General features: G+C 41.0%; 1 protein-coding gene across 3 annotated transcripts; it reads right to left on the reverse strand.

The window, feature by feature from the left end:
• Positions 1–2,225: 2,225 nt before the first annotated feature.
• GEMIN6 (gem nuclear organelle associated protein 6) lies at positions 2,226–5,409 on the reverse strand. 3 transcript variants are annotated; one of them, XM_079110283.1, is made up of 3 exons: positions 5,276–5,409; positions 4,399–4,545; positions 2,226–2,840 (listed from the first exon to the last, which is right to left on the reverse strand). In XM_079110283.1, the coding sequence occupies exons 2-3, from the start codon at positions 4,524–4,526 to the stop codon at positions 2,465–2,467; spliced, it is 504 nt and encodes a 167-aa protein (XP_078966409.1). In that variant the 5' UTR covers positions 4,527–4,545; positions 5,276–5,409; the 3' UTR covers positions 2,226–2,464. The 3 variants fall into 3 exon arrangements, with proteins under 3 accessions (XP_078966409.1, XP_078966410.1, XP_078966408.1); XM_079110284.1 differs by having other exon boundaries at positions 4,399–4,539; positions 5,276–5,371; XM_079110282.1 differs by lacking the exon at positions 5,276–5,409 and adding an exon at positions 4,688–5,267.
• Between the last annotated feature and the right edge of the window lie 8,715 nt (positions 5,410–14,124).

Below are 14,124 nucleotides of genomic sequence, written 5' to 3' on the forward strand. Positions count from 1 at the left end.
GATAGGGTCTCACTAAGTTTCCATGCTGAATTCAATTAGTTCTTATTCTCCTTTGCTTTCTAAAGACATCCTGGGGTTTCAACAAGAAGAAAGGCTGTGCACTAAATTTTGTTTTCAGGATCATGAACTTAAAAAGTTTTCGGGAAGGGACCGTCTGTTCCCCTAAAGTTTCTGAAGTGCTGTAGTCTGGAACTGGGAACATTGTCGTTCTCTATAAGTTTCTCAGAAATGTGAATTCCTAACCCCCTGATCTAGTTAGTCCAACTATCTGTGTCAATAAATCCTCCAGCTGACAATATCGCTTGCTAAAGTACAAGAAGCACTGGGCTACCACATCTTATTAGATAACCATGCAATCAGCTGTTATCAGATTATATTCAAAGACCCCAAACGTAAGTATTTTAAAGTATTTCTTCCAAAAGGTACCAATTCTCCCTTTGTATAAATGATAAAAGGACTGACGACATGAGAGAACTGAGAATGAGCTGTTTGCCCAGTTGGATCTCTTACAGACAGACCAGGGAGAAGTGGAAGTTCAGCCTGTGTCACCATCAGGGGTCTGTCCTGGTTAAAACTGCCTTGGAAACTCCGCCCTAACCCCTGGCAAACCAGTTTAGTTCAAGGATCTCCTAGGGCAAAAATTTTCTGTAAAAAAACATTTTTCTGTGAATATAATGCAGTTTCTGTCTCCACTATTCAACTCTACCATTATGGCATAAAAGTAGCAATAGATAGTACATAAACCATTAAGTACTGCTGTGTTCCAATAAAAGTTTATTTAACAAGTGGCAGTAGCAGGCTGTTTGGCTGCAGCCCACTTTGCCAATCCCTGTCAGGGGTTGTACTTCTAATGTGATGTGGAACCATAGCATTCTGGACTTGCCCCTTTCTAGTCTAGCACCTTCATATGGATTCATGGCCCCTGACTGGCTTCCAAGGAATAGGTGGGGTCAAGTGTATGTAAAGGACACCTCCTGCATTCTCTTCCCTTAGCAAAGCCTGACTCAGAGAACAGGGACTGCAGACAGAACACATCACAGTTCTGAAGACTGGACTGAACTCGCAGTAAAGGAAGTGGACTGAATTCAGGGCAGACTACCTTGTCACACTCAACTTTCTCCTCAGAGATAGCAGCCAATATTTTCTTTAAAGGCTTTGAAAGTGTTAAGTTACATGTTAAGATTTTACTAAACAGCCAAAACTTTAGTTTCAGTCAAAAAAAAGATGTACTCTGTATTAGCTTTTTATCACTATAATGAGATATTTGTAACATGCTGCTTATGAAGAAAAGTTTAGCTCCACTTTTGAGGTTCAAGGGCATGACACTAGCTCAGTTTTGGTGAGAGGTGGTATACTCTCTTGCCTGCTCTTTCCCCTTCTCAGATGCATCATAGCAGTGGAAGAGCTTACATCACCAAACAGGAAGTTAGAGACACAAGGGTCCCACAATCCCTACTGAGGGCATAACCCCAATGATCTGAGGACCTTCCATAAGCCCTATCTCTTAAGGCTCCATCACCTCCCAATACCTCTATCCTGAGCAAGTTCCCAACCCATGAACCTAGGGAGAAACAAACGAGATTCAAAACATAACACTGATTCAAAAAACTATCATTACACCAAAATAAGAGATGAACACTTTAAAAACACACTGATTAGCTGGGCATGGTGGAGTGCACCAGTAATTCCAGCTACTTAAGAGGCTGACGCAAGAGAATAGCAAGTTCAAGGTCAGCCTTGACAACTCGGGGAGATCCTAACCCAAAATCAAAATCAAAAAGGGCTAGAGTTGTAGCTGAGTGGTGAGTGTTCTGGGTTCAATTCCCAGTACCAAAACAAAGAAAACATTTAGTTAGTAAAAAGGACTTGCAACTGTGATTTCATCTTAAGGCTTTATATTGAATCTACCATATTATTCTTTTCCAAATACATTTCTTGCCTTAAAAGGAGGGTGGGGACATATTGAGCTGGGGGTATATAAAACCCAGTTTGATCACCAGCACTGCAAAAAATGGAGGAGGGAGTATATCCCCATCAAAAAAAAAAAAAAAAAAGTTACTTTACAATTCTGACTTCTTTCTACTAATTTCATTTCAGATGATGCTATCTTTATACCAGTTAGTTCATTTAGTTAGTTCATTTATTTCCCAATGAGGGGCTGGGGAGATAGCTCAGTTGGTAGAGTGCCTGCCTTGCATTGCATGCACAGGCCCTGGGTTCGATCCCCAGGACCGCAAAAAAAAAAAAAAAAAAAAAAATCTCCTATTTCCCAACAAAATTAGCACTCATAATTCACTTTTGATTTTGCCAAAATAACAAAAAATTAAATTATACACACACGGATACAACACTCATATGCCTTTGAAGTTTCACAATATGATGGACTTAAATTCAAAACATTCCATGACACAACAACAAAAAAATGAAGTCAATTTCAATTAGTGTGTCCGCAGTTCTTGACCTCTCACTGGGAAGCTACAAGATGTCCTTGAATAAGATCCTGAACCCGGGACAGAATAATCTCATTAGAGCTGCTGCAATTTTCTGGACCATATGGTGGATCTATGATCAAGACCCCAGCCACACAGAGAGTCCTTCGTGAATCTCCCTGTTCAGTGATGGGGATGTGGTTCTTCTCAAGCCACTTCTTTAGGCTGTTCTTTCTCTTTTCCAGATCTTCAGGGCTGTAAGCTTTGCAGTCTCCAGACATGAACAAATGCATCAGTTTCTCTCTCACTCTATGGTCTCCTTCATTCACAATTTCCACAGTTTGTACAGAATGTCCCATAATTCCAGTCACAGATAAGTTGCCATCTTCAAGGAAGTTCACGAGAACAATACTTTGAAAGAAAAGTTTAGAGAAGATTTGCAAAAGAAAAATCGAAAGGCCCATGAAACTACAGAAGAAGCAATGCAATGAGAGGTGGTATCAACCCAAACAAGTCACTAGAATGGAGGGAACAATCTTCCCTATTTAATATTAATTCTCTTACCACCAAATGACTTCACTTGTTTGACAAGCATTCACTGAGGATCCTAAACATCTAAACATTGTTCCTGACATAAGGTTAGTCATTGTGGAATATGATTAATGTATTTTCTTGTTTAAATATTTTTTAGATGTAGATAGACTTTATTCATTTATTTATACGAGGTGCTGAGAATCAAACCTGTGCTGCACACATGCTACGCAAGCGCTCTACCTCTGAGCCACAACCCCAGCCCCTACAATTAATGTATTTTCTAAAGTGTTAGTTGGGTTGGGGGGTGTAGCTCAGTGGCAAAGTGCATGTTCGGTATGCATCAGGCCCTGGATTTTATCTCCAATACCAAATTTATTTTTTTATTTTTATTTTTTCAGTGCTGGGGATCGAACCCAGGGCTTTGTGCTTGCAAGGCAAGCACTCTACCCACTGAGTCATCTCCCCAGCCCCCAAATTTATTTTAAAAAGTTATGCCTGGGCTGGTGAGATAGCTCAGTTGGTAGAATGCTTGCCTCATAAGCAGAAGGCCCTGGGTTCAATCCCCAGCACCGCAAAAAAAAAAAAAAAAAAGTTATGCCAGGCACAGTAGTGCACACCTCTAAACCCAGTGAGTTGGAAGGCTGAGGCAGGAGGATTACAAGTTCAAGTCAGCCTTGACAGCTTAGTGAGACTGTCTCCCAAAAAAAAAAAAAAAAAGGTGGAGGATGTAATTCAGGGCTAAGAGGAAGAAAGGAAGGAAAGAGGAAAGGAGGGAAGAAGGGAGGGAAGAAGGGAGGGAGGAAGGAAAAGAAAGAAAATACTGAGATGAGAATTTTACTTCTGTGGTACTAGCCAAAAAAAAGCCTATATTCTCAGTCTATTTATGAGAAAATATCACAAATACCTAAGCTGAAAGACATTCTGTCTCACCAGTACTTTTCAAAATTGTCAAGGTCATGATAAACAAGGAAAGACTAAAAACTCACAGATCAGAGGAAACATCCTTATCTTCTAAGACGTATGCCTCTTAGATGATGAGGTATTATAAGATGTCTGGAAATGGCTTTAAAAACTTGGAAGGGATGAAAAGTTACTGTTCATTATATCACCCTTTTTACCATTGTGTATGTTCAAAATTTTCCATTAGAAATGTAACCGAAAAAGAAATTTCTACGTCCCATTCCTAAGAACATGCACTGCTTTGCATAGTTAGAACAGCAGTTGGATTCAAAGGCAATTCGATTCTTAAGTAAAAAGAATCATCCTTTGGTGTAGCTCAGGGGTAGAGTGCTTGCCTAGCATGTACAAGACCTTGGGTTCAATAACTAAAGAAAAAGGATCAACCTTTCACTGATCTGCTTTCGGTAGTTTGGATATACCATCAAAGGAGTTCAAAGGGGTGTCATGATTTCAGGGAAGCAGGATGCATACTCACTTGGCAGAGACTGGATCTGTAGTTAAAAGCCATCCTTTATACTCTTTCTTCTCACTGGCTAGCACTCTGACCTCTTTGTAAACGTACTCTTCCCATTCCAAGGGGTTCTTCTTCATCCATTCACTCATGGTTGCCAGTTGGCTAAATCTAAAACCATCACCAGTTTGGGTTAATATATATTTCCAACACAGGCCGATGTCTTACCTCTATTCTCTATACTAAAAGCAGAGAATATCTGTGATTTGCCTCAAATTCTTAAGTTACTTAATACAATTAAGAGTTAACATACTGAGCCAGGCCTGGAGGCACATGCTGGTTGTAGTTTCTGCTACTAGGAGGCTGAGGATGACTTGAGCCCCAAGACCACCTCCCCATCTCAAAAACAAAATAAAAAACCAAAAGCAAAACAAAAATAAGCATTAATAATATGGATTGTGGATGTGGAAAAAAACTGCTTGAGAATTTTTTTCTTTTACTGTACAGGAATGGAAAACAGCTTGTATTTATAATTATGTCTGAAAGCCGTGGGGCCGCGGGGGCTGCCGTCTGGGGCAGCAGCTGGCCTCTGCCCTCCATCCATCCCAGATCGCTTCACCCCCGCTCTGAACGGTCCGCAGAGGAAGCTGAAACCCTTCGGCGCGGCTCTCCTTCATCAGAGGAGTTCGCCCCACAACCCTTTTCGCTGAAACTCTGACGTCCTCCCATTCTCTCCCCAGCAGTGTCTCCGCGGGACCTCGCCACCGAGGGCCCCGATGTGTGCCAATTTCCTCCTAAAATCTGGAGGATCCGCAAACAGCGGGGCGGCAGCGGCTGACCCTGGCGGGCGCGGGTCCCGGTTCCCGTCCCGCGGCCGCTGGACGCTTGGAGCTGTACTCACACCACGTGGTGCTTAACGCTTAACCCTCGCAAACCAGGAAAGAGCAGCGGGAACGCCTCCCGGCCCCCGCACGCGCGCCGAGACCACTGAGCTCCAAGCCGAGCCCGCCGGAGCCCGGCAGCCCTCGCGCCGGCGTCACTTCCTGCCCCAGAAGCCTCGCCTCTGAAGTCCTCGGCGGCCGGCGTGCCGAGGTGGCCCTGCGCTGGTGCGCGGCGGGGCTCGCTAGCGCCCCCCTCTCCTGGGCCACGAGGGGCGTTTCAAATAGTTGTTCTAAACCATGCTTTTTTACTCAAACGTGATTTAATAAAACGTCTATCAAATGAAAAACATCTACCAGGTTAAAAAAAAAAAAAAATGCTAGGCGGGGTGGATCCCAGGGACTCGGGAGGCTGAGGCAGGAGGTTCACAGGTTGGAGATCAGCCTGGGCAGTGTAGTCAGGCACTAAGCAATTTAGTGAGCTCCTGTCTCAAATTAAGAAAATAAAAAGAACTGGGGATATGGCTCAGTGGTTAAGTGCCCCTGGGTCCAATCCCCGGTACCAAAAAAAAAAAAAAAAAGTAATTCGATAAACTCATCTAAAACTTACAGTAAGCCTGTAAAATGGGTAGGGAGGAGACTGTGAAAATTGGGGACACTGAAGTTCAGAGCCAGCTGGGGCTTAATACTGATACGAGGTCTAGGAGGACTTCTCCAATTGACATTACTAGAGGAGGCTTTGTGAAGCAATTGGCAGCAAAGAGGATCACCTGGATCAAGTGAGGGGCCTGAGATCAACCTGAGACACAGAACAGACATCACCCGCCCTCTTTTTTAAGAGGAAAGAGTTAGTTCCAGGTCTTCAGTAAGAGTAGGCGTAGAAATGTGCAGTTGTGCTATTGAATCAAACGCACAAATACTCTAGATAAATCCTATAAGTCTAGAACTGTGAAGTGAACATGCAGTGGAGAAGTGCAATAGGGTCATGTTTTGTTTTTGTGGTACTGGGACTGGAACCCAGGTGCGCTCTAACACTGAGCCACATCCCCAGTCCTTCTTATTTTGGGACAGGGGCCTTGCTAAATTGCTCCAGGCTGGCTTTGAATTTGTGATCCTCCTGCCTCAGCCTTCCAGGTTGCTGGGATTACAGACATGTGCAGCTTCACTTGACTAGGTATTTCTTGTTTGGCTTTTATTAAGACAATTAGAATGCCTGCTTCTTGGACTGGGGATAAAGCTCAATGGTAGAGTGCTTGCCTAGCACGTAGGAGGCCCTGTTTTCCATCCCCAGCACAGGGGCGGGGCAACCTGCTTCTTGTGGATATAGCCTTGGTTCATCTTGCTGGAGGTGCAGAATGCAGAAAGAAATATTCTGAATTGGGTTGAATTACACCTAGCAGGTCGCTCACTATAAACTGCTGTAGTGGAAACCTGCAGACTCTTACTTCTGCTACAGATTTATAGTCACATAATTGGCTACTGGCTTACACCAAACCCTTTTTAGACTATGATGCTGAAAATGGTACATGGAATTAAAGGTTGAGTTCTTAGAAATGTTAAAACATTTACAAGAATACTTACAAGAACTGAATTAGGGGCTGGGGAGATAGCTCAGTTGGCAGAGTGCTTGCCTGTCAAGCAGGAGGCCCTGTGTTCGATCCCCAGTCACTGAAAAAAAAAAAAAAAAACAAACAAACAAAACAAAACTGAATTAGAATATCAAACTAAGGTATAGAAAACATCAAAACTTAAGCAGCTCTTCTATCCCTACTTGGAATTCCATATAATCCTTGAAGTACATTGTTTCCTATTGTTATCAAATAATCCTTCCCCAAACCTTAATTCACTGAATGATTGTTACCCCTTCTAAGGTGATGAGATTGGGGCAATTTTCCTTGCTTCCCTTTAACCTATATGTGTGTGTTTTACTGGGGGTTGAACCCAGGAGTTCTCTACTACTGGACTACATGCCCAGCCCGAATCTGAGCCAAGACTGGGCTCAAATTTGTAATCCTCCTGTCTCAGCCTCCTGAGTTGCTGGAATTACATGCTGTACCACCAAGTCCAGCACCTTTTACCTCTTAATGAAACTAAAAATTCATTCTCTGGAACTGCCAGTATAAATCACTGACTTCAAACAAACAAGTGATCTGCCCACTTAGGACTCTCCTGTAACCAGTCCTCACTGAGTTCAAATGACGTTACCTCTTTTCCCAGACCAACATCTACCCTTAGCCCCCCTGGTGCCTCCCTCACTCCTGCAGGTGTCCCACCTCTCATATTCTGTTTCTCTCCCTCCCATTGCACTCTTCCTCTATCTTTCCAAAGGTCTACCCCTTCTCAAACCTATGCACACTTTATTTATTTACTTTTTTCGGGTGCTGAGATTGGACTCAGGGCTACTACACCACTGAGCTATATCCCCAACTCTTTTTATTTTATATTTTGAAATAGGGTCTCCCTGAATTGCTGAGATTGGCCTTGAACTTGAGATCCTCCTGCCTGTTTACTGGATAGCTGGGATTACAGATGTGCACCACAGTGCCCCAGCCTACGCACTTTTAACCCTTACCTCTGCTGAGTTAAAAATTGCTTATTTTAGATTTTCCAGCACATTGTTTCATTTTAGCAAGAAATATTTCTTTTATTTTTTATTTTTTGGTACCAGGGATTGAACCACTCAACCCCTGAGTCACATCCCCAGCACCCTCCCACTTTTTAATATTTTATTTAGAGGCAGGGTCTCACTGAGCTCTTTATGGTCGCTAAGCTGCTGAGGTTGGCTTTGAACTTATGATCCTCCCATCTCAGTCTCCCAAGCCACTGGGATTATAGGTGTTTGCCACTACACCCGGCAAAATATTCATTTTCAAAGAAACTTTTCTTAAATTCCCTGAAGAAAATAAAAAGTTAAAAAGATTGTCAACTCAATCATCTTAAACTATTTACTGGTCTTTTTCATGGTGCCAAGCCTTCCCTATCGCAAACTATCACAAATTTCAATTCACGATGTTGAGTGTTAAAAAGTAGGTAGAAAATGGTGTAGAGTGAGACCATAATTTACTAAGTATATTTCATGCGAGGTATGGTTAAAAAAAAAAATCTGCTCATTTTGTCCAACATTTTTTTCAGTATTCCAAATTTTTCATTCATTCAACAAGTAGTATCCACCAGAAGTGTCTATTCTTTGTTCCATGTTTCTTCATCAAGCAAATGTTTATGTAGTTTTATGTGCTATGCTTTCTGTTAAGAGCTAGGATTTAAAAATTAATAAAACTGACTGGGAATATAGCTCAGTGGTAGAACAAGCATGAAAGAGGCTTGGGTAAGAAGGAAAATAGAAAGTTTAGCAATCTTAGTTTCAGTTTGGTTGAATCTGTAATATCCTAGTAAATTGTTCTCCTGAAGAAAGAAAAAAGCGGAGCATAGTGGTTCATGTGTATAATCCCAGTGACTCAGGAGGTTGAGGCAGGAAGATCACAAGTTCAAGACCAGCCACAGCCACTTAGCAAGGCTCTTAGCAACTTAGCAAGACCCTGTCTCAAAATAAAACATAAAAAGGACTGAGGCTATGCGTGATGTTGCACTCCTGTAATCCCAGCTGCTCACGAGGCTGATACAGGAGGATCATGAGTTCAAAGCCAGCCTCAGCAAAATCAAGGTGCTAAGCAACTCAGTGAGACCCTGTCTCTAAATAAAATACAAAATAGGACTGGGGATGTAGCTCAGTGGTTAAGCCCCTGGGTTCAAATCCCCAGTACTGCAAAAACAAAACAAGTCTTGATTTGTACTGTTTGCTATTTCCATGGTGTAAATACTTCTACTATATCTAATTTTAAGCTTCTAATAATTAAACAACTGGATAACAATATCCTAGCCAGTAGTGGTGCCATATACCTGTAATCCCAGTAACTCAGGAGGATCATAGTTCAAAGCCAGCCTCAGCAACTTAGTGAGGCACTTAGCAACTTAGTGAGACCCTGTCTCTAAAGAAAATATAAATAAGGATTGGGCTAAGCAACTCAGTGAGACCCTGTCTCTAACTAAAATACAAAATAGGGCTGGGGCTGGGGCTCAGTGGCCAGGCGCCTCTGAGTTCAATCCCCAGTACCAAAAATAAAAAATTAAAAAATTTTAAAAAAATTTAAAAAAAGAAAGAAAAGAAAAGAAAAAGAAAAAAATATACATATCCTAAATATTTAACAATGGGCTTTTGGGGTCAATTTAAACTGGCTCCTGCACATCACTGCTGCTTCTTGGATTTCAGTTTCCTCATCTATAAATTAAAACTGTGATTACTCAGTCTTAAAAAAGAATAAAATTTTGGCATTTGCTGGTAAATGGATGAAGTTGGAAAATATCATGCTAAGTGAAATAGGCCAAGCCCAAAAAACCAAAGGCTGAATGTTTTCTCTGATAAGTGCATGACAATATATAACGGGGGGGGGGGGGGGGGGGGGTGGCGGGGGCAAGGGAAGAATGAAGGAACTTTGGATGGTGTAGAAGAAAAAGGGGTAGGAGGGGGTGGGGATGGAAAAACAGTAGAAGGAAACAGTATTACCCTGTGTATATGTATGATTATGAATGGTGTGAGTCTACATTGTGCACAACCATAGAAATGAAAAGCTATACCCCATTTGTGTACAATGAATCAAAATGTGTAAAAATAAAAATTATTTTAATAAAAATAAATAAATAAATAAAAATTAAAAAAAAAAAAAACTGTGATTAGAAGACCAAAGATCCTGCCAGATCTAAAATTTCATAACTAAAACATGCACTGTTAATTTAGTAAGTTCTGGAAGTCGGCTAAGAGCAGGGCCCATGCTTGTTTTGTTCACTACCCTACATTCAACCTCTGGCACATGGCCTGACATATAATAGGTGCTCAATTTGAATTGAATTTTTATTTCTTTAAGTACTTCTCAGCTTGTTAGAACTTGTGCCAGGTACTATTCTAAGAACTTGCAAATATTAATTTTCTTGTTGGAGGTCTTGGGGATAAAACCACAGGATCTCGCACATACTAGACAAGTCCTTCAGGACTGAGCTATGCTCACAATCTGAAAGATTAATAAGATTAACACTTAAGTGGATGTTTTTTTCTTTTTCTGAGACAGAGTCTTGCTATGTTTCTAAGGCTGGTCATGAACTCCTGGGCCCTAGTGATTCTCCAGCTTTAGCCTCCTGTACTTGTGTACATGGTACTGTGCCCAGCTTAACTCTTTTATGAGTGAATAAATAAGCTGCAGAGAGTGATAAAATTCTAAGTTATGGAATGACACGATTGAATTGATGTGTTATAAAGGATACAGAAGGTTGGAGATGTGGCTCAGTGGTAGAGCATCTGCCTGGAGTACAAGAGGCCCTGGGTTTGATCCCAGCACTGAAAAAAAAAAGGAAAGATGCAGAGGAACCAGGGGTGTAGCTTAGTGGTAGAACACCTATGTAGCATGCCCAAGGCCCTAGTTTCAAGCCTCAGCACCAAAAAAAAAAAAAAAAAAAAAAAAGGGAAAACAGAGACATATAAACCATATAGATTGTGAAACTTTATTTAAATATACTCCGTCTACTCAAAAGTAATGGCATTTAAGAAAAGATTCCAGAACTACCACCTCTCTAATGGGTGATACATATTTTATTTTATTTTAATTTTTTGGTACTGGGGATTGAACCCAGGGGTGTTTTACCACTGAGCCACAACCCCAGCCATTTTTTATTTTGAGATAGCCTCACTAAATTGTGAGGTTCGCCTCAACCTTGTGTTCCTCCTGTCTCAGATTCAACCTCCCAAATTGCTGGGATTACAGCCCGTCCGCCTCTGCCTAAACCTACAGGAGATGATTTGAAGAGGGGTGTCTCCAAATTGGTCACTTTCATCTGCCCTGCCCAGAAAGAGGATCTTACAGCCTCAGAGAAGGAGCGCTTTCCCTAACATAAAAGTGAAGATAGGCTTGTTTTCTTAGGATGAACAGACTTTATGAACTTTGAAGAACTAAAGTTCAAAAACTACTTTTATGTCGCTTCTCAAATATGCCCAGACAATAGCATCTTTATAGCTGGGGGTGTCACTCAGTGGTAGCACACTTGCCTAGCATGTCCAAGGCCCTGAGCTCAATCCTCAGGACCACAAAAGAAAAAAAAAAAAAAAAAAAAAAAAAAAAAAAAAAAAAACCAGACAATTAAAATAAAACTTTATGGCTAAAATTCTGTGCTTATTTATCCAATGAAGCGAGCAATTGAAGTGGCAAAAATATTCATGTTTTACATAGACTTCATTTTTATTTGAAAAAAATGTCTGGTTGGCAATTTTTATTTTGCCTTGGAAACAGGATGTTCACCACTGAATTACTGTTCCTAAAGACAACTGCAGTGGTCCAGACAGGAAGTGAAGTCCTAGTCTAGGTTGAAAAAAGTGAAAATGAAAAAAAAAAAAATTCAAAAGATATTTCAACATAATTTACTGATTGATTGGATTGGGGCAAGGTTATGCTGAGAACTATGAGGACTCCAGAAATTCTTTCTGTTCTTTATTCATAAAGAACATTCTTCCCATTCTTTTTTTTTTTTTTTTTTCAGGCTCTTGGGTTTCTTCCAGTAGTAATTATTTTCATTAAATTGGATAGGAAAATGTCTTCATTGGTTAAAAAGTGCTTCAATAGCATCTTATCTGTGTTTATGGTAGAAAGGAAAACCCTGAGATAATTTCTCCAAGCTCTTATAAACTGACCCAAAAAGTTAAATTAAATGGATGTGATTAGATCTGCAATTAATTTTCACAAAGAGACCATCTGTAATCTGAATGACCAAAGCATGTGGGAACAACTGAAATTCTAAGCCAGGAAGCAGGGTTGAAATGAATTGTACTCTAGTAAATGGAAACAAGTGTGTTGTACCTTTCTTGGATATTCAGTAACCCATGGTTGGTAGCAGAAGGCAGAAAAGTCTGAAAGCTGGAGATTGAAAGGTATTTCTTAGAGACCCAGAATTTGGGAGATATTTTCCAGGGATAGATGCATATTGTGTAGGAATGAATGACTCAACAGGTGTCACACTGGCATGGAGTATATATTCCCAAATCTATCTGCCTCCCTACGTCCTGATTCCGTGCTCAGCATGCTGCCTGTGACTGGTGATTTTCCAGGTACACTGTTTATCAGGACAAATCATGTTCAAGATGAAACATGTGAACTTCCTAGTCAATAGAAATAGATAAGTCACTAATTGGAGGTCAATAAGTCATATCAGAACATGCAGCTAGGTCTAATATGACCTACACTATGTTAAAAAAAGAATTAAGCCTTTAGATAGACTTGTCATCTCTTCATCGAAGCTAGTTTCTACGACTTTCCCTGTAGTTTGCAACTCTGGAATAGCCCCTACTATTATACAAATAAATTAGTATATTATACTTCAGTCTCTTGTGAGATTGGTTAGAATTAGTCTCTGTATCTAAGCAACTCTTGGCTGGTAAGGGCTAGAACTTGGGCTCAGGGGGTGCTTCTACCCTCAATGAAACACTTTTCTAACTTATATTCCTAATAAGGCTTTCAGGAAAGAGATCATACTTTATGTCTTCAGTACCTACCTACATATGGTAGGCATTCAATACCTATTCGTTTAATCAATTAGCTACTTTTTAGAAGAAGCTGGAATATTTTACAACATTAAACTGTAATTTATTTATCTTTTGTGATGCTGGGGATTGAACCCAGGGTCTTGTGCATGTGAGGCACACACTGTACCAATTGAGCTATATCCCCAGCCCATTAAACTGTAATTTAGACAATTACTAAATGAAGAACAGAAAAAGCAAATTAATGGGTCATATTTTACATGGGCAAGGCAGGAAGAAAAGGGACCTTTGTTTTTTTCAAGAAACTTCCTTGCTCTGATGAATAATGTAATATTATTGTTGAAGGGTTATGGAAAATAATATTCCTGCAACATAGCCCCCAAAGAAAACTGGAGAGAGGTGTGACTCAGGAGGAGGAAGGGGAACTAGCCAAGGAACAGTGGACCCTGGGGGAAAGGGGTGAATACTGAATGCTGGGCCCTAAATCATGACCTTCCCCCATGGCTAAGTAGTCCAAATGGAAGCACAGCAAATACCAAGGGGCAAGATTTGAGTACTTATCCCTCGGCATCTGGACTCTATCAGCCCAGACACACTGAATTTCAACGTTTTTACAACTACCATCCTAAATTAAAATTTTAACTTGTTCAACTAGCCCCTCACAGTCAAAACTGCACCTACACAGCTCCCAATAATTACATCAGTGTACCCTATAAAACCATAATCCCCTCTGTAACTGATGGCCATTTTCCCATCCGGAAAGTGGACCCCAAGTGGAGTCCGAGTCCTCGAAAGAATAAGGCTTCTCTGAATCTGCTGAGGTCTGCTTCTGGTCCTTTTGCACTTACAATTGTGAACGGGCCCTGCCCTTTTTATAGATTATCTCCTGCTCTCTCCCCACCTTCTCTCTCCTTATTGTCTATGTGATTAGGCCCAGGAAATGCCTGTGAGATGGCAAAAAGGTGAGAAGCAGATGGGGGGGTGGGGATTTCATAGGGAGGAAGGCCAAATGGAGTGATTTAGGCAGGGGCCCAGGGGGTATTAATTAGTGATTCCCTGCCTGCAGCTTTTTAGGAGTAGTAGTATAGGCAGGTATCTAAGCTTGGTGATCAAAAGGGCTCTGAAGACATTGACATTCCAATCTCTGAGGGGTGGTCTCCAACTTCCCAGACTCAGATGGCCTCCATTCTCCGATTCAACCTGATTACCTGTAATTTTGGTTTCAGTAGTAGCAGTAATAATGAAAAAAAAAGCTTATTGGCTCTACCTTAACATAGTAAAACCATGAGATAGGTA

The sequence above is a fragment of the Sciurus vulgaris genome (genome assembly GCF_902686455.1).
Source record: "Sciurus vulgaris genome assembly, chromosome: 14".
Taxonomy (NCBI): domain Eukaryota; kingdom Metazoa; phylum Chordata; class Mammalia; order Rodentia; family Sciuridae; genus Sciurus; species Sciurus vulgaris.

Excerpts from the sequence above, each read along its gene's own strand:
- GEMIN6 (XM_079110282.1), bottom strand. The coding sequence starts at position 4,974 with ATGGAGGGCAGAGGCCAGCTGCTGCCCCAGACGGCAGCCCCCGCGGCC. Across the intron at positions 4,546-4,687 it reads GTGCCTCCAGGCCTGGCTCA|ATTTAGCCAACTGGCAACCA; the intron begins GTATGTTAACTC and ends TGATGGTTTTAG. Across the intron at positions 2,841-4,398 it reads ACAGATCCAGTCTCTGCCAA|TATTGTTCTCGTGAACTTCC; the intron begins GTGAGTATGCAT and ends TTTCTTTCAAAG.